General features: G+C 40.9%; 1 protein-coding gene across 1 annotated transcript in view; it reads right to left on the bottom strand.

The window, feature by feature from the left end:
* LOC115601034 (guanine nucleotide-binding protein subunit alpha-14-like) overlaps window positions 1-23273 on the bottom strand; it is a 60503-nt gene extending 37230 nt beyond the window's left edge. The window contains 1 exon segment of the mRNA XM_030470559.1: window positions 23053-23273. Coding sequence (XP_030326419.1) covers window positions 23053-23173 — 121 coding nt within the window. The 5' untranslated portion in view covers window positions 23174-23273.
* Window positions 23274-24218: the final 945 nt, after the last annotated feature.

Below are 24218 nucleotides of genomic sequence, written 5' to 3'. Positions count from 1 at the left end.
TAAACTGAACTAATATTTGTATTGCAGTCGTTAGGCTTGTTGGACTGAAAGAAGAAAGCATCTTTCTATGACTTTAGGAGTAACAGTTTGATATACAGAACTAAATGGTGCTAGTCCACAAATGTCATAGAATCATAGAATGGTTTGGGTTGGAAGAGACCTTAAAGATCATCTAGTTCCAATCCCTCTGCCATGGGCAGGGACACCTTCCATTAGACCAGGTTGCTCCAAGCCCCACCCAACCTCCAAATGTGGACATAATAAAAAGGGCTTCCAAGTAAATAAACCTCACTTACAGAAAATTTATAAGGTTAGAGCAACAAATTTTTTTAATTTTTTTTTTAATAACAGTGGCATATAAATGAACACAGAATGAAATCTGTTTACTTCAAAGAGGAGCTCTGGAGCAGGAGAAAGGAAATTTTTGAGGTTTATCAGAAAGGAAAATCTTTGGGAGTCAATCAGTCATCTTGGAGGATTACTCCGCCCATTTTGTTAACTACTTCCCTAGTAGTTACCAAAGGTACCATACTAAATGCTGAAATTAGCTTCACAATGTAATGCACGTAGTTCCACGAAAACAAAGCCACAACCATTTCCACTACCACAAGGCAGGGACAAGACAGTGTTTTTAATGACCTGGCAAAAGCCAAAGCAGATTTCATCTTGGCAACACACACACAGTTAGTTCATTTTCCTATAGGACTATAACCAAAAATAAAATGTTTTCACTTCTTTTGTTCATTTACCATTGAGCATTCCTGATATTTGTGCTAGGCAATATTTTGAAGTATTATCTATTACTTTTTACTAACCAACAATACAACCCCCACTCCACAAATGTATAAACAAATTTGGCGAGAGGGAAGATGGGAAGGATGAGGAACAGACACACAAGGACAGGGAAACAACAAAAAAAACAACCCCCCAAAACCCAGGAGCTATTTCAGAAGCTCCATTCATATTCTGTGGGATTCAGAACCATATTCCACATCTGTTACCAGGGGCACAGCCCTCATTCATTCTAAAATCCCACATATTAAAACCACATTCTGGTGACTTTTTCCCCTGCTGATGACAGAGAACATGATTACGAATAAGAGGTTTGCAGTTTCTGAAGTTAAATTAAGATAGGGAGAGGCTCCAAACATATTTAATAATCACCACAAAAGCTCTGTTAAGGAAAAAAAACAAAAACAAAAAACAAAAAATAACACTTTTTTCTTTTTTTTTAATGATTTATAAGTCCGTATATACTAATGATACACATATAGCTGAATGTCTGCTTCTGCTCTGGCACCACATTTGACACCTACATAACTCACTATTTCAGTGTTACTTCTGCTACTAAGTATAAAAGTGGAAGTGACTACATGACTGCAAATAAGCTATTCAATTACAGGAAAAGAAAAGAAAAATAAAAAGCTTAAATACATAAATTTTTAGCAAAGAACAATTTTATAAAGTGAAAGTTCCATAGCTTATTCTGGTCTTTTGTGCTATGAAAGTGCAGGATGAAGTTACTCTTCATTCCGTTATTTTAAGTCATTCCAAACACCTTCAAAGAAAGCACCAGAGCAAAATCAGCACTGGAATCAAAACTCACAACCTCCAGTCTAATTCTCCAAGGCCTTGCATGTGGAATATGGGGCTTTGTGAAATAGTTCATATGCTTAACATGCAATAGCTACCCCTCAGCCCCGGCAAAGTGTCTTTCAATAATCTGCTACTATTGAAAATAATGGAAATATTTTTAAAATAATTTTATTAAAAAAAATAGAAAAGGAGATCACAGACAATGCAAGTGCACATGTATCCTATGGAACTGACAGTAGCACCTGGACAGGGCTTAAATAGGAAACAAAGGAACTTCTCCGGAACAACATCCCTCAATGATTCTGTGATTCTTTCTCTCTTGTGGAAAGCCCTCTCCCTTGGGAGCCCAGAACTGGTCTCAGCACTCCTGGTGTGGCCTTACCAGTGCTGAGAGCAAGGGAAGGATCATCTCCCTTAGCCTGCTGGCCACACTCCTCCTCACGCAGCCCAGGATGCCATTTGCCTTTGTTGTATTGGCACATTGCTGGCTTGGGTTCAGCCCGGTGTCCACCAGGACCCCCAGGTCCCTTCTGCAAAGCTGCTTTCCAGCCAGTCAGCCAACACTAACCGCTGCCTGGGACTGCTCCTCCCCAGGTGCAGGACTTTGCACTTCCCTTTGTTTAATTGCATGAGGTTCCCATCAGCCCATTTCTCCAGCATCTTGAGGTCCTGAGGGTCTGGATGGCAGCGCAACTCTCTGGTTTATCAGCCATTCCTCCCAGTTCGAGGGCATCAGCAACCCTGAGAGTACACTCAGCCACATCAGCCAGATCACTAATGAAGATGATAAACAGTATTGGACCCAGTACTGATCCCTGGGGTATGCTGCCAATTACTGGCCTCCAACTAGACTTTGTGCCACTGATCACCACATTCTGGGCCTGGCCATTCAGTCAGTTTTCAATCCACCTCACTGCCTGCTCATCCAGTCCATACTTCATCAGCTTCTTTGTGAGGATCTTATGGCAGAAAGTGCCAAAAACCCCACGGAGTCTAGGCAGACAACATCCACTGCTCACCCTTCATTTACAACACCAGTCATTTCATTGTAGAGGGTTATCACATTGTTAAAGCATGACTTTACCTTGGTTGATTTTCTTGTCATTAATGTGCAAACGTTTTCCAGGATTAGGTGCTCCCTCACCTCCCCAGGGATTGAGGTTGGCTGACCATCCTGTAAGTTTCTGGGTCCTTGTTCTTGAAGATGGGGGTGACATCCTCAGTCCTCAGGCACTTCTTCCAGTCACCATGACTGATCAAAGATTACTGAGAGTGGCCTCACAAAGATTACTGAGAATGGTCAGCTCCGTCAGTACTTGTGGGTGCCCCACCAGGGCCCATGAACTTTTGCATGTGCAGTTTGCTTAATCATTCTACAACCTGATACTCTTCCACCTTGCTTCACATGCTCTGTCTGGTCTCTGGGTCCATAGATTTCTGAATACTTTTCTGTTGTCTTTACTAGTAAAGACAGAGGCAAAAAAAGCATTCAGTACATCAACTATTTCTGTGTCCTGTGCCACTAGGACATGGAGGGAACCCTTTTTCTCATGCACCAATGTTACTCAGTATAAATCGTTTTAGTCAGTTGAATTAATCCTATGAAAAATACCATCATACCAAAGTTGTGTGCATGACTTACCTTAGTCTTTATGGATTTCTATAGGAATGAACATTCCTAAACAGCTGAGCTCCTTTCCCTTAAGACAGAATCATCTGTCCCTTTTCTTATTGAATTTTAAAACTCCATTAAGATACAAATTCATTGATATAGCTAGTTCTCAAGTTTTAAACTTATGTCACAATTCAGCAGAATTACACTAGCAGATGGGGGGGGAAATATTGCTGTGTTAATCAGAGTTCATGACACATTATTCCTTTGAAGAAATCACAACAGTCTCATATCACTCATAATTAATTGACATTGAATATTCCCCAAATAATGTACTTTTCCTAAAGAACAGAGGCCACCCAGTTAAAACTCAGGTTGGCTACTTAAGGCCATCTCACTAGGTGCACAAGCCATACCCAGTAGTCCACATTATAACCTAGATTTTGGCATATTCATTTATAAAATAGAATGATGAGGCAAATTCACACTGTATTTGCACCAAGAAGACACCACAGCTGAGGCAAAATTTGCCTACAGATTAACTGTCAGTAACCCTACTTACTTATTGGGAGACAGCTGAGAAAGGCAATGACTGATCTATCCTTCTTGAGTCTTCCCCTGCATTGCAGTGACCTGTTTCAGGTTGACACCTTACTTTAAAATCTTACTCTTTTAGTTTGAGTACCTTTTCCAGATTAATCCATAAAACAGTGGAGACTGCAGTTAGTGAACAGTAAGATGTCATTACTAGACAGCAGCAACAAGAGGCTGAAGCCTAGCTCAGTGTTACAAAATGGGATATAATCTATATATATGTGCACACTGATTCAAACCTCTTCCATCAGGAGCCGCAGGAGTTGTTTCAGATGACATTCATTTGCTCCAACCACTGATTTTTAACTGACTACAGCATACACACAAACCAAAGACAGACTTTCTGTAAAACTTCCTCAATTCTTACTGCCAAGTGCTTTACTGCTGTGGCTACAACTCCTGAGCACCTTACAGGTTTCTGACTTCATCAAGGGCCACCTTACAACATTAATGTATAGAGTCTGGGACATGCTCATTTACAATCATCACATGCCTGCGGAGGAAAGAAACCAAAACCAAAACCAAAAAAACCCCAAAGAGTTGTATTTGAGAGTGTTGAGTCATTAGAAAAAGATAGCAAATTACCTCCTTAAAAATGTACCCACTCTATGATCAAATTTAGAATTGCATTAAAATTCCCAGCGAACACATTAGTGGAAGCCAGTACATACACTAATTTCAAACTGTGATGGACCACAAAACGTACTTAGGGATGAGATGTTCTTTCATAACAAACTCCAAGATGTGTGTGTCCTTTCACAGCAACCTAGCTCCATGAAAGGCCACATTCTGCCTGTGAAATACATAGGTGGCTCCTATTCACTTCAAAGTGAATTTAGTCTATCTAGTGGTAGACAGGATACAGACTAAAATGTTTTTAAATATTTTAAGGAAGTGGTAGTCTGAAAACTCATCTTTGACTGAGAAACACTGTCCTAAACAGGGTCAATATCAGCATTTATTGTTTGCCCAGTCCTAATCCCAGACTATTCCTGCAGATACTGGTAAATAAATGTCAGCAAATTTCCACTGCAAACATGGTATAACTGATGTGGCTAAAGTATCATAAAGAGTTGCAGAATGGGGCAAATAAATATTAAATATGTAATACACATATGCCATGTATTTTTTTTAAATAGTTAAAAATTAATGTTGAATAGAAAGGTTCATTTACAATCATATAAAATGCTGATACTGCAGTTAATTAACTTATCATCTCATCATCAAATTCAAAGGCGGTAGTATAGCAAAACTCTAAAAAGTTCTTCTGGTTCTGAAGCTCATGTGGCAGAAATCTGAAAATAAGTGTGATACAAGAATCCAGAGTGATTTTTTTCGGTGTTGAGAAAGAAGCTTTGCATTAGCACCACATATCAAATGAAACCAAGCAGCTGAATAGACTACTACCAGCAAGGTTCTACCATACAGTGATGTAACTTCAAAGAGAAAGCACTCTCTCTAAATGTAAAGGAAAAAGAGAAGAAAGTACATAGTGTGCAGAGTGACTGACACGATGCTCTTCATGAGCTCACTTTCTCTCTCCTCTCTTCTCACTCTCCCAGATCCCCTTTGTCTCCACCCTCCCTCTATCTCTTCCCAGTTTCACTTCTTTCTTATACGTTCTCTCCTCCCCACTACCCTCTTCCTTCTTCCTAAGTTTAGCTAATGCTTTTTCAAACACAGTCTTCACAAGAATCCAAGCAGGCAACATCCCTGGCAGTGTTCAAGGCCAGGTTGGGCAGGGCTTTGAGCAACCTGGTCTAGTGGAAGGTGTCCCTGCCCATGGCAGGGGGGTTGGAACTAGATGATCTTAAGGTCCTTTCCAACCCAAACCATTCTATGATTCTATGAAATAAGTAAATAGTGAAGACCCAAAAGGTATTTCCGTACTATATTCTTCCCACTCTTCATCTTTCTTTCTTATTGAGACTGTATAATTTTTGGATCTCTAGGTTTCCAGCTACATTTCTGTGCAATCATTCAGGCAAATACGTATTGCAAACTACTACTAATCCCAAGAAATCAAATTGTAATGTAAAAGACACCAAATAAAACTGCTGCAATTAAAACACACATTGAAAAACAATGTATATCAAGGTATGTGAAGGCCAACTCCTTCACCCTATCTAGATCACAACATGTATGAACATCTAAGAGGACAGACTTGCTATTGCTTTGTCTTCTGACAGGTGGAACACTCAGTAGATCATTTTCCTCGATCAATTCTAATGTCGCATTTTAGCCAGTAGCATCAAGCAAAATTAGATTCTCAACAGGTGGTTGCCAGGGAAAAAACACTAATAATCAATGTCTTAATATATCTTGAAGCAGTCCCTAAAATTCTGTTACAACTGTGTTATACAGAATAAACATGAAAGGGAAGCTTCCTTTCCTAGAATTTTCCAAGCAACCACCCTCTAGCTCTTTACAGTGCATTGCACTTTTTTTTTTTTTTTTTGCTACCAAAAACCCCCAAATGATCTGGGCTCCAGTATTCTCACCATGCATGAAAAACTACATATTAAGAGTTCTAGCACACAACTTGAAGACCAGAAACCATCTTTCAAAGCTGAGCACTCACCCTTGTGGTGATCCCTCTTCCTTTGATTGCCTCCTCCACAGCTGGGATTCTGGGCACTTCTTGCAAAGCCCAGATGTTCTCCTTCTCCACAACAAAGGACATTGTAACAACATCTCTCATGTAAGAATGGCATCTGTAACAATGAAGCTGCCAACGTGCTAAGAAGCACTGGAATAGGTTCAATGTAAAAATGCTTCTAAAATGCACTAAACCTTTACAATAGGATGCTGGTGTTCAGAACTAAAGTCGCCCTGGTTCTGGCTAGCTTTATTCTCTCAAATTAATTCTCCTGCCCTCACTGAGGCAGTAGAATTCTGCTGTGACAAGTGATCCTCAGACCTTCAAAACGTGCTCTGTCACCCAACTTCCCTTCTGTTTAGCACCAGGGATCTCTATGCTCAAAACCCTAAGGCATTTCTGCACAGCAGGTTCAAATATATAGTCTAGAAAAATAAGTGTGCATTTCTTTGCTCATTTCTGTATGTTTATGCATCTCCCTCTCTCTCCCAGAGACTAAACAACAAAACAGACCAAAAAAAAAATCACCCTGTACAGATAAAAACAAGCCTCACCACTTCTGTAAGAGGCAAAAAACACGGTGGGGGTGTGGAAACAGTCTGTTTCGAGCCCCAGAACAGAACTGGAAAAACCTCTCTCACTCTTTTCTGGATGGACTACAGCTGGTTTTAGTCACAGGAAAAACAAAACAAACAAAAAACCCCAAAACACTCTGCCTGGAATGCTGGCAGTGACACTATAGTAGAATAATCTCCAATTCAAAGCAGAAAAACTAGTCTAACAGTGGTAAAAATGTAGCAACCTAAGGAGATTATCAACCACGACCAGTAGTTTTCAGGTTTTACATATTCTTCGTATTATTTTAAGAAGGGGAAGGTGGAAGACCCGGGGAACTACAGAGCAGTCAGCCTCACCTCTGTGCCTGGCAAAATCTTGAAGCAGATTCTCCTGGAAAGCATGCTAAGGCACATGAAAAACAACGAGGTGGTTGGTGACAGCCAACACGGCTTCACTAAGGGGAAATCCTGCCTGACCAATTTGGTGGCCTTCTATGATGGAGCCACGAAACTGATGGACAAGGGCAGAGCAGTTGACGTCATCTACCTGGACTTGTGCAAAGCGTTCGACACTGTCCCACATGACATCCTTGTCTCTAAATTGGAGAGACATCAATTTGATAGATGGACCACTCAGTGGATAAAGAACTGGCTCGATGGCCGCACGCAAAGAGTTGTGGTCAACAGCTCAATGTCCAGTTGGAGACCAGTAACAAGTGGTGTCCCTCAAGGATCAGTGTTGGGACCTGTCTTGTTCAACATCAGTGGGATTGAGTGCGCCCTCAGCAAGTTTGCTGATGACACCAAGCTGTGCGGTTCGGTCAATACGCTGGAGGGAAGGGATGCCATCCAGAGGGACCTGGACACGCTTGTGAGGTGGGCCAATGTCAACCTTATGAAGTTTAACCAAGCCAAGTGTAAGGTCCTACACCTGGTTCAGGGCAATCCCAGGCACAGCTACAGATTGGGCGGAGAAGTGATTCAGAGCAGCCCTGAGGAGAAGGACTTGGGGGTGTTGGTTGACGAGAAGCTTAACATGAGCCAGCTTCAGTGTGTGCCTGCAGCCCAGAAACCAACCATATCCTGGGCTGCATCAAAAGAAGTGTGACCAGCAGGTCAAAGGAGGTGATCTTGCCCCTCTGCTCTCGTGAGACCTCACTTGGAGTATTGTGTACAGTTCTGGTGTCCTCAGCATAAAAAGGACATGGAGCTGTTGCAGCAAGTCCAGAGGAGGGCCACAAGGATGATAAGAGGGCTGGAGCACCTCCCGTATGAAGCCAGGCTGAGAGAGTTGGGGCTGTTCAGCCTGGAGAAGAGAAGGCTGCGTGGAGACCTCACAGCAGCCTTTCAGTATCTGAAGGGGTCTACAAGGATGCCAGGGAAGGACTCTTCCTTAGGGACTGTAGTGGTAGGACAAGGGGTAATGGGTTCAAACTTACACAGGGGAAGGTTAGATTAGATATATGGAAGAAGTTCCTTACTGTAAGGGTGGTGAAGCACTGGAATGGGTTGCCCAAGGAAGCTGTGAATGCTCCATCCCTGGCAGTGTTCAAGGCCAGGTTGGACAGAGCCTTGGGTGACATGGTTTAGTGCAAGGTGCCCTTGCCCATGGCAGGGGGGTTGGAACTAGATGATCTTCAGGTCCTTTCCAACCCTAACTATTCTATGATTCTATGATTCTAAATGGAAAACTATATGAATGAAAGAATCTAAATAATACGTTACTCAATAGAATGAAAATTTAATGAAGATGAAATAATGAAAATTCAAACGAAGATAAAGCTGCCATAGTTTATAATTAAAAGTTTTACACAGAAAGACTGAGACAAGCATGCAGAGAATAGGTAAGCCTGAGCAAACTGCATATGGTGGTAGAGCAATGCTCCTCCACTTTGCATTAGTCTTGTTTATTTCTAAATTATTCTTCATAATTAAAATATTACTGAATAATAAGAATCAAGATAAATAATACTAAGGAGCCAATTTGAGCTACACATACTGAAGTTTCCAAGGTCTTCTCTCACCTTCTCTTTTTCTCCCAAACTCATCCAATGACTGTTAACTTATGCTTTTCAGCTACTAGACAAAAATCATTCTGTCTCTTCTTTGATGAAGTATATTAGCTTCTAAATATACTTTTACTAGTATTCCTGGAAAAGGTAAATCAGCTTGTTATTTTTATCTACAATATTCACACTAAATTGAATCTTCCTTGAAAAGTCAGCAAAGGCTATCATTCGACTTTAGCAAACTGAAGTTTATTCCTTTCAATCATTGTAACATCAACATAGATGTTACAAGAAATCATGTTACACTCCTACCCTGCTGCATAGCTTCCTAATCCTAATCCACCTCCTTCCCAGACACTGATCTCTATTCCCTTTCTTCAGGGAAGGAGGCTGGGCCAGACGGCCTGCAATCTCTGTTTCCCTTGGTGCCGCATGTTTCATTTCCCTCAGCTGGCAACAAAGAAGTAGCTATGCACTAGTAAGCAAATCTCTGTGGGCTACAACAGCTTCAGAGATAATCCAGGCTTCACATTCCATTACACTAAACTGGACTATGCATCCAGCAGAACAAATGCATGTTTAAGGAAGAACAAAAGGAACACTCTAATCTTTTCTTTGAACAAAATTTCCTGGGATTTCTTAATCCTCACAATAGATAATAATCATCTTTCATCATGAAAATGCATTCTCTTAATTAAAACTTTAAATATTCTATTTATTTTAACAGTCCTTTTTTGTAATAAATAACAGGCAACAGTGAAACGGCTTCCTAATGGAAAATCTGCTGCTGCTGCAGGAAGTCCCGGATGATGCCAGTAACAGTTTATATTCTTGGTGGTGTGTGTGTAATAGGAAGTTCTATACAAGCAAGAACAAGAATTAAACACAAGAAAAAGCTTGTTTAAAACTGACAAAATCTATCAGACAACAAGAACTTCAAATACATGTTCTTGTCTGCTAGATTACATTGTTAGTTGTTAGCGGAAGAAACGGTTCCAGTGCACACACAAGTGCCAAAACAAAATAGTTAAGTGCCTCATTTCTGTGAGGTTACTTAGGAAGTGTCTGAACCAGATCTACACCTTACCAAAAATATATAACATAGCAAGTGTAAGAATAGGTGAATTAATTTAGGCTGGTGAAAACCCTCTTTCCTGGTTTTACTGTTTCCAGTAAGGTGATTAAAAAAAAAAAAAAAATTTACTCTAAGGAACACGATTCTCCAACCTCTGCCTCTAGCTCCAAAATCTCTCATATGAGACAAAAATGCTTTCCCAGGCTCAGACGACCACACCACTGAACCTAATGAACCAGGTCCCAATGCAGTACTATACCAGATCATATCCATAATGGTATCATTTACTAGATGCAGTCAATTCCCAGCTAGTCTTCATCAAATAATGCCACACAGTCCTTCAATGAGACTCTATGAGCATGTAGGTGCCAAAACCACAGCTTCTACAGTGGCTCTGACATTAGCCACAGCCATTTGCCATTGCAGTTCCTTGACAATGACTCTGATTTCTTTAGGAGGCCAGAACCACATGCTAGTGCATGCCTGTCCAACCATCTGCATTCACTTCTGACCTTAATATCCCCCACCATCGCATAGACTGTTTTAGATTTACATCCCAACAGGTACTGCCACAAGGGCAAATTAAATCACTAAATTAAAGTGATCACTAAATTATTTAACACTTGCACACATTTAGTTAACACATATCGTCCTTCCTTCAGGCTTACGTGTCCCTTATACTTGTACCGTTCTCCACAGCTGCTAATACCAAACACATAGTCATCCAATGTGTTTCAGGTTCAACCTTTTCAGCTCAGACTTAGACTTTGAACCTAGAACCATTGCCAAACCTCAAAGAAGCCAGGATCTTGTAGAGCATAACTAAAAAACAGAATAAGAGTTTAATGCTAAGAAACTAAGCAGGAGCCAATCAGCTACTGGTACTGAACCCTTTGTAAGCTTAATTATAACAGCTGAAAGACCTCATAGGACACTTGTATTATTATGTGAACACTAAGATTAATACTGAGATAGAAGTCGTAGTGCAAACTTACACCCTAGCCAAGAAATACAGCTATATTATAAAAGAGAACTGTTTTTCAGGGCACTCAGGAAGCTGAAGAACTTCTCAAAATAAGTAAGTTTACGAAGAAACTATTAAAAATTTCTTACAGGACTTCAAAAGGTGTCTGTATCCATCAACATGCAAATACAATAATTTGGAATACAGTAATACACATCCATGTAGACTGGCAAAAACTAAACAGGATTTGGGGTCATAAGCTCAATGAAAACCACGGTAACCTGAAAACAAAACTGTCATTATTGACGCATTGACATTTGAACTCAAAAGGGCAAAGAAACAGATGCCCCACACTTCTCCCCCCACCCCAAAAAAAAAAGTAAAAGAACTTACAGTAAAAATAATCTTTTATACCGTGGCTCTCAGGGAATATAAACATACATCAACCTGTTTATTATCACTTTCCTGTGGCTGTTGTAATAAACTGAGCACAGCTGGATGAATCTTAGCAAATAGACAAAAAGAATAACTAAGTGTTCCTGAAATGCAAAGTTCTAATCACCCTAAGAAAATGACTGTAACTCAGATCTAGAGGTTATAGTTTACAGTGAAGAAAAATATAGCCTCCAGACCCATAGAGGCCCTTATGGTCACATATAACAAGTCTGTACCTAACCTTTTCAATGTACATTATGGATAGCACTTAGGAAACCACTACAAAACCCTACTCCAGAGCCAGAAATAACAGACAAATAGCCAAACAACAATATAAGAGACAAGATAAATCTGGTAAAGATTACTTCGGCAGTCATTTGCCAGGGAGGTAGAAATGGTTTAATGGGTGGCCCATCAAAAAACTAGCAGTCATAAAGGAGCAGCCACAGGTAGTAAAGGAAAATTGTTCTTAGAAATATCATACTAATACTGAAGTCTAAGGCAGGGTTTTTCTGGGGATTCTAAGAATTATTTCATCTAATCAAAGAAGCCCTCAAAGGGGTTTCTGAGGATTTCTCAGCTGTCTTTTTGACCTTAAGAACAATTCTTCAATTAAATATTTGTAATATATACGCATGAAAAAATATCTCCACACATCTCCCTCAATTGCACATGTGAACACAGGTTCAGATGAGTTTTACAAAGCAAAAACTGATAAAATATGCACTTTATTCCAGCATATAGGCACACCATTACTCCTAGAAATGGTGAATTATTAGGTAAAACAGATAATAGTTAGGGATTGCACTCTAAGTGCAAAGCGTATTCAGCAGAGCAGAAACCATTCAACTGCTTTAACACATGCTACATATGTGCTTAGGCAAATCATGCAGTTAGGATAAAATTTACTTACTGATCTCCTTGGGACTGGCCCTAATGAAAACTGTCAAATGATCGAAACTACAGCTTGATTACAGCAAATTTTATTAGCAGAAAAATGCTGAGCTTCAAAATGCCCAGTAGCTCCTCCAGAAAACAATTAAAAAACGAGACTCACACAACAGCATACTTGGTCATACACAAAGCATTTTCCTCAGAAAGTGATAAGAGATATAGTGTCCTAATCTGTTCAAAGAAGCCAAATATTAGTTCTTTACGTTAGATGGCAATAAGATCAATACACAATCTCTGTATCTTATCTGGTTTCTTAGGTCATGATTCAAAACCATCTGAATTAAGGTTTGAAGAATGCCACTGAAATACTGTACCACCATTCTCTTGCCATTATCATCATGCTTCTATCAATCCAGAAATACTGTTTTGCATTTAATGTATGTCTCTCTACCTCACATACAAGCTCAAAAGTGTGAAATACTTTACATACATGATTTGCAATAAGAAGACTGCAAGTACTACGCAGTTTCCTCTGTTTAGTCTGCATTTCACTGAGTGCCAGCTGTTTCTCCACATAGCCAAATAAAAAATGCAAGTAATATGCAGTCCCCAAAAAGATCCTTCGTTTATCATTCCCAGTGCTTAAACTGAGATTTTCAAACATCTAGGTATTAAAGATAATTAGGTGATCAGAACTGCAGGATTTAAAGGGTGAGGGATTAACAAATGAAACATTGTTACAGACTGCACTGATAAAAAACAATAATAAAACTAAGACATAATAGTGCAAAATAAAACAACCTCAAACTTAAAACTAAAATTTTCTGCTTTTAGAGAGATAAGTACATCTCATGAAAAGAAATTCCTGCTGCATTAAGTTTAAAAGTACTAAAAAGCATACTCTGCATCATGTGCAATAACAGACTACTTAATGTTACAATTAAAAACAACTTTGTAAGAAAGAAACTGGTGCCCTTCAAAACATATCCATTTAAAGATTAATTAAAAAAAAAAAAAAAAACACTCTGAAGTAAAAAAAGCTCTCATGTCACCTGAACATCTAAATTCCTTTAGATTTAGATGGCACTATATAGAAGACATATTCTTGAATCTGTCAGAACCGGTTTTAACCCACCTATCTTGAGTTTCAGCACATAAACAGTTTCAAAACAAGAATGGAAGTTTGAAATCTGTGTCATGCAGTAACAGGATAGTAGGGTGCTCTAGCCTAAATGAACTACCATCCTGACATTTTACAGGACCTCAGTTCTCTTCCATGGGAAATTATGACCAGTTTAATTTCAAGGATAGACTGACAGTGCTCAAGTCAGCTCATAATTCTAAGCAAGACATTCGCTACCTTTCTTCTTTCTCTTAGCAAAAAGAACATCCTATAATCCTAATTATATAGAAAGGGTAGTTTTCAAGTGAGAATCCTGTATGTACGGAGAGCTGGATGAATCTTATCAAAGATTCCAATTTTCCTCATAACTACAGGCTTGGCCTGATAAAATTGCAGGTTCAACAGAACCAGAGTAAATGTATTTGAAAGAAATGAATCTTGAGTTTGATTTAAAATACAGTCACCACTACTACACAGAAGAGACTACATTCAGACAGCAAAGCCTACTACCTCCAGCCACCGAAAAAAAAACCAACCCAAAAATTAATTAATTTTCAAGCAAAGATTGTTTTCCTATTTACAGTTCAAAATGCTATCTAGAGAAAGTTAATCATCCCTGTGTTATTTCGTATTATGAGTCTATTAGAAGGCTATGAATATTAGAAGAAATGTACAAAGTAGTGACTATTCAATCAACTGGAAAGAGATTCGGTTTCAAAAGGACATTTGAGAAAATAGAAGCAAAATCACAGCTAATGAAGTTGGCCTTTATGTTTGTTTTTTGTTTAAAAGCATGTATATTTAATTTGCACTGAATTAAAGAGGCATTGAATTTAATTTTCCTACAACAAAACTTAAAAGAAACAAGATACTAAGCACATTATCAAATCTTGTTCCCTCTTTTTTTGGACATAACTTAACATAACCCCATAACTTTTTTTGGACAAAACACAAACACTGCTGTGCTAAGCAAAGACTGGAAATAAGTACATAATCTTTTTTCACACTGCTTTTGATACTTGCTTTAAGTGCACATGTTTTAAGTGGAAAATGTTGCCTCTCTGTGCTGCCTTCAACTCACATATCAGTGGAAAATTTGCAAGCAGACATGATGGAAAAATCATTTCAAAGCTTCCTATTCTGCAACTGTCACTCTGGGTTAATTATGCAACAGTGGAAACTGGAATGTCCAAGAAATCATAATACCATTATATGCTTCTGATTTAAATAAACTCAAATTTGACAGATTTTTTGTAATAGGCTGCTGCATGTTGGCACATTCATTTTTCAACTATATCTTACAATTCTTCTAACACTGATACTGCAGTGCTGCTTTCCATAGGAACTGATGGAACACTTCACAGGACATAGTATTTCAGAAAAATAAAAGCAGATTACTGTCCCTATTTAAGACAGAAACAAGAGATCCAGCCAACAGACAAATGTCAAGCTATATATCTGAGAAGTGGAAAAGGGCCAGGTAGAAAACCACGCTCTGCTAGACATACTGAGAAATCAGCTTACTCTTCCAAGAAATCCTGCAAACGAAGTTATACCTACAAAATCTTCATCTAAATTTACATAGAATATTATACATGCAACAGATGTGAGGCAAAGCATAACTACAGAAAATCACTAAGATACAAGACAGCTCAAAGGCCACTTAATGCACAGTTTAAAATACAAAACCAAAAAAATTTTGTGAGCTACTGCTAAATTTCAGCACTTAAGTATGATAGAGAATGGAAATTTCAGTGATAAAAGTTACTAATACAACCTAATTTTTCACTTTTTTTTTTTTTTTTTAATTGGTCAACAAAGAAATCTGCTCAACAAAGAAAAAGAAGTCTTTCTTCAGGGGCCTTTAAATCACAGGCTAAATGAATTTACTAAAGGAAAATAGGAAAGTACTTAGGTAAAACAGATTAGTAGTTACCTGTTAATACCTGTAATTTCTTTCCTGAGATTTCTTATATAAGTATATACTTACATTCCAATAAAGTATATACTTATTGTAATCAGATTGTAATTTTAGAATGAAATTTTATTTACTTGAATCAAATTTTAACTTTGTTTTTAGCATATTTGAAGCGGCAACCTGCACAACATTACAAACTATTAGTTATGAGTGAACCCTTCTAAGGAGAAACCCAAAAGCATGCTTTGAGTAAGCTTTCTCAGTGCTCAGGTTTATAAACAATTGGGCTAGCAAGAGTCTTCAGCACACATCAGCAAGTTGATCGCTTCCTCCAAAACAAGCCCAGAAGTAACTCTTAATACCACTGAAGTGGAAAATATTCACATACATTTGTAAAGTACTGCAATTAGAAATATTTGGTGTCTGACCCAAAACAATATAAAAAAATCTTTCCAGAATTTTCTCCTTCCATGATACTGACCCGAAAGCTTACTTTGCAAAGGCAGCTACATGCAACAGCTTTTAAATGAAGTTCAAAGGACTTAAGTTATTTTTAAAAAAGAAAAAAAAAGTAAAAAACCCCCAAAGATCAACATGTAAACACATTAAAACTGAAGCCAGAGGAAAGTAACATAGCCAAGATAAGCTTCCAACATGCTGCATAATACAACATGCATTCTGCATGCAAAAATAAGATATGTCCACATCTTCTGGAAAACAAATTCCAAATTAGTTCTGATCTGTTTTTGATGTTTGCAAATGAAGCTGCAGGCTTAGATGACTATCCAAATTAAAGAGACTGAATTAAACACAGTACACTTACAACATGAGGAAGTGGCAAAATTGATCTCAAGGGCCTTGAAGGCACATTTTAAACAAACAGTTCTTGAAGCAACAATTTGTACACTACTACTCATAAAAAATGATCTAACTTGTTCTCGGTGGAAGAAACCATTAGACCTGGAACTGTTTAGAAAAAGTAAAAAGGAAAACATAACAACTAGAGCTTGTATCTAATATTTTACTGCATAACCTAGAGCTAAACTATTTCCCAGGACAATATTTTAGTTTGTATGTTTTATTCTTTCCTACAGGAGTGTTCCTTCAAAAGCATTTTTTTATTCAAATTGACCATCGTTTGACCACAAATCAAAAAGGAACAAAATTAATAGTGGCTTGCTATCATTCTCACATTCAAGTGGAAGCCAAGCACTAGTCTGTCATGGATCAGCACTTACTAGACACAAAATCAACATCTATTACTTGGAGAGGTTTTCTGTTTACGTAGCAGGCAAAAAAAGTTACTTGGTGACACATGACAGACTTTGGGTTTTTTGGTTTTTTCTTGTTTTGTTTTGTTTTAAACAGGAAAGGTGTGTTTAATAGTAGCTATTAATCAATTAAGATGTGTTACGGCAACCCTTAAGCCAGGCAAATAAAGGAATGGCATACAGCAGTCCTTGCTTCTTTGGGTGCTTTCATTCACACTAAGTTACCCTGGAGGAAAAAAGGGAAGGTAGCCAGGTAGATATATTTATGAATGCTACACAGATCATTAAAAGCTAGTAGCTCATCATTTTATCAGATCTAGTTAAACTATATGAGCAAAATGTGACTGTGATATTACAGAGCAATTTATTAATCTATTTGAATAGTCAAGCAGGTCGTTTACTTGCGAAGGATTGTAGAAAAGACTATGAGTCACACCAAATTAGATAAAATGAATGTATGTGCTATTTGGTTTGCAATGTGCAGACGAAAACACTTATTGCTTAGCTCACTCAGCCATAGCTGCTCAGAGAGAAATTCAGCGAAGAGTCAGCCTTTGGTTTTAAGCTGTAGTTCCTCAGAATTTCCAAAATCAAAGCTTGTGATGTATAAGCTCCCAAGTTCACTTATATGAGCTCACTGTCCAGTACTTCATACATGGTCTTCCTGCATAATGAGGGAACTTTGGAATTCTGAGTACTTATTTTAAGCTAGTCCTTGTATTTCTGTTTCAAAGCTGAAAGATATACTACTCAATGTACTTCTTTCCACCAATATTAGGCAAACAACATAACTTATACAAAGAACAATGAAGCAAATACGGTAGAACAAAGTAATCCAAAGAATCCAAATTCTTGTTTGGATTACAAGAATCACTTTGCAATTAACAGAAGATTAATAACATAAAACCAAAATTGTTCATGTCTTCATTCTTTCTCCTTCAGAAGAGTAAAGATGACTACACTATACTACCCATTAATCTCCCTTTTAAGTAAAGCGATCACTTCAGACAATTCTAATTTTGCCTTGCCTAGTATGCTATTATTTCCTCAGGTTAGGTGCCGATCCCATGATCTTCATCAGGGACTGTAGTGATAGGACAAGGGGTGATGGGTTTAAACATAAACAGGGGAAGTTCAGGTTAGATATAAAGAAGAAGTTCTTTACTGTGAGGGTGGTGAGGCACTGGCACAGGTTGCCCAGAGAAGCCGTGGCTGCCCCATCCCTGGCAGTGTTCAAGGCCAGGTTGGACGGGGCTTTGAGCAACCTGGTCTAGTGGAAGGTGCCCCTGCCCATGGCAGGGGGTTGAAACTGGATGAGCTTTAAGGTGCCTTCCGACCAAAACCATTCGCTGACTCTATGATTCTATCTCCCCAGAGCCTCCTGGTGGACTTTGCCTGCTGGGGCTGGCCAGAAAGGCTATAACCCTCACAGCAATGTCAGCCCCTCTGCAGTGGTGCAGGGACTGTCTGGTGCCCTGCATGGTGCATGGAGGTGCCCATCCACTGGGAAATTCCATTCAGTTGGGCATGAGTGCCCAGGAAGGCAGCCAAGCAGGGCAATAACCAGCCACATTCCTGGGCAGGACGAAGTGCAGGGAACTCTGCATGACTTGGTGCCTGGTGGCAACACCCCAGGATGCAGTGACATGACTTTGGGCTGTGGGATGGGAGAAACCTCCCCAGAGGTCATTCCTGAGCCCCTCGCTGCTTCTGCTGCCCTGATGTTGTCTCCTCTTGCACCCAGATGGAGGGCCCACATCTCTGTTGTGCATCACACCCTCTGGAATCTCCCCTTATACTGGGCATCACAGCATGGGCATTCCCAGATGCTGGGCATCTGCTCTGCTGCTGCCTCGGGATCCCAGATGCTCTGGGGCTCACATCCTGCCCTCCCCAGAGTGGTCTGTGCAGCTTTTATTGTGCTACTTCCCAACATTCACTCCCAATTACCCAGTTAAATTGCTGGTTTCCCCATGGATGCTCCTTAAATCACTGTAACTGAAGTCATTTGCTAACAGGCTACCTGACAGGAGGATGGAGCCAGGAGGTAGTTGGTCTCTGCCCCCAAGGAACAAGGGACAGGACAAGAGGAAATGGCCTCAAGCTGTACCAGGGGGGATTAGAAACAAATTGTTCCCCAAAGGGTGGTCAGGCACCGGAACAGGCTGCCCAGGGCAGTGGTGGAGTCACCGACCCCGGAAGTATCTGCAAACCATGTAGACGAGGCTCTTAGTGACCTGGTTTAGTGGTGGCCTTGGCAGTGCTGGCGCACGGCTGGGCTTGGTGATCTTGAAGGACTTTTCCAACCTGGTTGATTCTATGATTCTGTGATTCTTTTGGAATCAAGGCCAGATAGAATTAAATTTTTAAAGAAATGGATTATCTCATTTACTCTTAGAAACAACAGTACGCAGTCAGAATCAAAGGCCTAACTAGCACTTCTTCATTGCATCAGTTTTCTCTAGAGTAAGTTTTTGGAATCCCAAGTTAGCAAGCTACTAAAACAAAACGAACAAAAATTAGCCCAATTCACGTCAAAATGTTCTTCGAACTACGACAGCCTCCTCTCTTTGCATCTATTCAAGTTAGATTAGTTTTACATTATTTCTTCTTGGTACTAGTTTTCAAACAGATAGGAAAGAAAAAGAACAAATTTACCAAGTAGGTAAGCAGAGAGATTCCTTGTTTATTATGAAATATGTTCACAGAAGCCAACACAGATATAGTAAATATGTCTGACAAAGGTAGGCAGACAGCTTGGAAGAAGGCTGCAGAAAAGCAAGCAATCACTATCAGATATGCCCTCATGACTTAAGAGTATAAGCACTCCTCTAGCACACACATCCCAGAAAGATAAACCAAGAGCCATGATTGCCAGTTAACAGTGAGGAGCTGAAGCACAGCAGCATTTTTTCTCATGTCTGTATCTGCAGTGAGTCATGGAGCTGCACAGGCTAAGATGTCTTGACTGCGCCCTCCAACACTTACATGGGTTCAGGTACAGTCACACTGATTAACTCAGCCTTTTATTCACTACAGACAGATCTGCTTACTGACACTATAAAAACGATGCACAAAACCCACATTCAAAAATCTAAGAGTAAAGCATTTTTGGTAATTACAAGTCAGTGAGAGCTACAGCAGAAAACTGACAAACCATTCAAAGCCATTAGTGTGCTGAGAAAAAAAGTCCTACTCACTCTAGATGCTCAGTCTTGGCTCTTTGAGCTTACAATTAAGGAAAAAAATGTTTCTTTGGGATTAAATAATAGAGTCTCCTGTTTTAGATTAACTGTGACAGATCTACTGAGGACATCGGTAAGATGGACTCTACCATCACTAGACTTATATGGATATATTTCCTTTCTCTGTATCTTTCTGACTTGTGCAAATGCAAATCAGTTTCATCATAGACAGCTTTCTTACTCAAAAATAATAAACTGCGTTTTAGAACATCCATGAATGTCAGCCTGTCCAGTGCCTTCAAAAAAAAATAGAGTATGCTGACACACCTAAAACTTTGCTATTCTCAGAAACATTGATTTGTGTTTCCTGGAGAAATGTAATGACTTCTTTCGAGGAAACGAAAGGTTGAAAGAGATGCCTTGCTACCACAATGACTGCCATAGAATGCTTCATCTACCTCTATGGAAGTTCCTGGTTTAACATAGTGCTTCTATCCACAAACCCAGATATAAGTGAAAACGTAAAACTGGACTGTTTCATACTAAATTGTGGTTGAGTACGTTTAGAAACTCATTCTTTTTTTGGCACACCTGAAAGACAGATCCTACAGAAGGACTCCTATCACGTATTTCAGACCATGGTCCAATTCTCAGAATCAGATGAGCCTCCACAGGACTTCATGCTGCAGTTAGAAGCCAATCAAAATCTGCATGCTTGTGCTTACTCTCTCTCTAAATACAGGACACTTCTTTGAGAAATGCAAAAAAGCAGTGCTGGTCAATTCCTTTGCTATCTTAGAAACTCCAAAGCACATGAGAGTATTTCATGGTTCAGTCTTACAGCTTCATGATTTCTTCTGTTAACTTTATGTTTTAAATGGGAAAAATGTTAAGTGACTACAGCATCCCATGCATGACAGCAAAGCTTTCAGTAAAGCACATGAACTCTTCCAGGTGTTTAAAAGAAAATGAAGGCCTACGACAGCAAGCCTATCAAAACTGCATTCTCATTACACTCAAATATGTCATGGTCTTGTCTGGTTGGAGATCTTCCTACTTCTCATCAGAAGTCACTGTACTGCCAGCCTACCATTTTTATGTCAATTCTTAAAACTGCTGCCTCTCAAGGGCTGTTTATCCATGGGCTCTCCTCACCATAACCTAACAATTTTCACCAAGCTGTCCACAGGAATGCAGCCAGGAGTCACCTGAAGACTCTACCTGCAGTGAAAAGTTTCATCTCATCTCTGATATGAAGGTATGCAACCCTACCTTCTAGATGCAGCAGCTCCTAATGATTTGCCTACTAGGTTCTATCTTTCCATTTCTTTCCTTTTTCTTTCACGAAAATCACCCTAAGAATTTGCTGTTTCTTGCTCAAAACCCATAAAATTATGCTTGACCCCAAACTACAAGTATTAGTTGTATATTCTACTTTACGTTCAAACAGCCAGGAAGCTGTTGGAAGCTGTCGGAAGCTGTCGGAAGCTGTCCAATAGAACAGTTCTTTCAACTGTACACAACATAATCATCGCTGTACACTGCTGCATAAAGCTGGAGAAGGTGTTTTACAATTATTTCAACAAGAAAAAATACAGACAGAGTAATAATGTAAGTTTTTAGTTTGTGTGGGTTTTTTTCCTTAGTCCTATGTTTTTCAAAACAAACTGAACAGTTCCTCATGCTCACCTCTTTTCCTGGTAAAAACAGTAAATGAGTATAGAAAAATATGCAAAGCAACATTGCACAGGATGTGATATCCCAAGAGCAAAAAAGGATGAAGTGTGAAAACATCGTAACATTTAAACTGCATAAAGGTAGAGCACTATACTGAAGAAAGGCAAATTGGAATAAAACATACTTCACAATCTTTCAAGGCATCAGCAGCACAGACAAAACAGTGCATTAGAGGAGTTTTAACAGATGATTCTTATTTCTTGTAAGTATTCACTGCAAAATCCAACATACATCAGTTCAGGCTGTTGCATCAGCCAACCACGGATTTCTATGCAGGTAATAGGCAAAGACAGTAGCAAACCAGACACAAGGCACTGAAGGCAAGTCAGTGGGTTTCGGTTTTAATTTTTTAAATTGGTTTCATATTAAAATAACTTTTTAATTCAACATTGAGAGCAGCCGGTTCAAACTTGGTTTGTGATCTACAGTTTTGTTCAGTCTTCCTAAAAACTTAGTGAGTGAAGCCTGGCCAGTTATTTGGTAAGTTACAGTATGCGGGCTTCTACATGTTGACCTGACTACAGCAGAGATGAAGGCAGAGTAAGCAAGGGAGCGTTAGCACCAGGACAGGGTAGCACTAGAGACACAGACTTCTCCTATGGCACGGGTTACAGCAAGAGACGCTGCTCCGACACTGGGAGCTTTGACGGCTGGGAGCCTCTGCATCGAGCTGTTTTTCTGTTTGTCACATAAAAATAAAACTTTCCTAGACTGAGGCTGCTTCACCTTAGTTTAAAATTTTGTATCTGATGGTTCCAAGTTTCTTGTTTTCTTTCAGACACTGCTGGGGGCTTCTTTTCCCCCGCCTGTATCTAAGCAGCAAGAACTCTAATGGAGGCGTGTTTGCGTCTGCATGGAGCAGGAACAGCTAGAGAGGCTGAAAGGCGCCAGCTTCATCTGCGCTGGAGCTCTCACCAACGCCTCCGCCAAGCTGAACTACCACCAGCGGAAAAGCACTCACTGAGAAAGTCAACTGGTTGATGTAGGCAGCGGTGCCTCGGGAGCGATGCTCTCAACAGCAGCGCCCTGCAGGCTGGTGCTGCCTCTCGCCGCTCCTCGCCGCGAGGCCCTGACACGGCGCAAGGCAAGAGAGGCGCGCAAATACTGCTACTGCGCTTGTTAATTCTCCTTCCCTTGTTAATTCTCACCACAACATTCCTGTACACAACACCGCGGCTTCCCCACAGCGCCCGCGCTCGTCTGGGTTGCGTTGGGTTGGGTTTGGTTTGTCTCGAAAGAGAACCACTGGGTACCAACCCTGCGCGCACCGGGCAGCGGCACCCGCCGCTCCTCCCCAGCCCTGCCGCACGGGGGCAACTTTAAACGAGCCCTGCCTGCACCGGTACAGACCCCTGCACCAGCAGAACCCCGCCGGGCACAGCTCCTTCCCGCCTGGGGCGGGCAGAACCCGGCGGCCGGGGCGGGCAGGACGGGGCGGCCGGGCCGGGTGGGGCCGATGCGGGTGGCGGCAGCCCGCACTCACCCAGCAGCAGCAGCTTCAGCTCCCGGCGAGCGTCCCGCTTGTCCCGGCGTGGCTGCCGCTCGATCTCCGCGCTGATGCGCTGCGACTCCTTCTCCTCGACAGAGAGGCAGCAGCCGGCCATGGCCCCCCGGCTCCGCCGCCGCAGGGGAGCGGAGGAAAGCCCCTCCAGCCGCGCCCCAGCGCGAAGAGGGGCTGCCGCTTCCCCTCCCGCCACCCGAGGGGCCAGGGGTCGGGATGGGCCCGTGCCACCTCCCCTCCTGGTTAATCATTGCGGGCGCGGCCGGGCCCCTGCTCCGGCGGGGCGGGAACGATCCTCCTCCCGCCGCGCAGGGAGCTGGGGTTGGAGAGGCGCGGGGCAGGCGGGCCCCGGGCAAGGGGAGAGGGACAGCGGGCAGGCGGGCCTTGGGCAGGGGGAGAGAGACCCCGGGAAGGCGGTAGCGCGCCGAGGCCAGCGGGAACCGGTTACTTAAAACAGAAAACCCTCATACACACTGAAAAGCCCCCAATATAACACCACCTCCCCCAAACCCGCACACAGCCGTTGGAGAAAGTTAGGAGGCCGGAAGGGACAGGGGCGACCTGAGAAGTTAAGTATCGTAAAACGCTGTATCTGGGGCTTTCTTGCTCTTTTCCCACCTGACATCCCAACAAGGATGGAAGCATGAAAAGGAGGGGACATGCTTGCGGATGGCGTCAGCTGGTTTTCATTTTAGAGGGTTTTTGGAATTAGCTGTATTTCACTCACTGCTTACATAGTTGAATCTAGCATTTAACTTAACTGGTTTGTGTTTTGTAAGGAATACAGTCATGGAAAGTCACATCTAAGTCATGCCTGCAGTAGGAAAACTAGTATCCCTCAGAGCAGCTACAAAGCAAGGCTGCTTCAGATGCTGTATGGAACTAGAAGATCTTTAAGGTCACTTCTTACCCAATGGCTGCCGATGTTCTGGAAGCCTACCATATCTCATGGTAAGGCAATGGCTGCTTTGCTTCTGCCTGCTACAAGTATTTCAAGGTCTGTGGTAATACAGGTACATAGCAATTAGCATTATTATAAAAAGGCATGTTTGCTATTCATTGATATAGAAAGCACTGACGTATTACAGAACAACTATTACCATCCTCCGAGGACACAGAACTGAAAGCAAGCTGCTTGACTCACTAGC

This window comes from Strigops habroptila, chromosome Z, assembly GCF_004027225.2.
Source record: "Strigops habroptila isolate Jane chromosome Z, bStrHab1.2.pri, whole genome shotgun sequence".
Classification (NCBI taxonomy): Eukaryota; Metazoa; Chordata; class Aves; order Psittaciformes; family Psittacidae; genus Strigops; species Strigops habroptila.
This window is presented reverse-complemented; position numbering and strand designations above follow the sequence as displayed.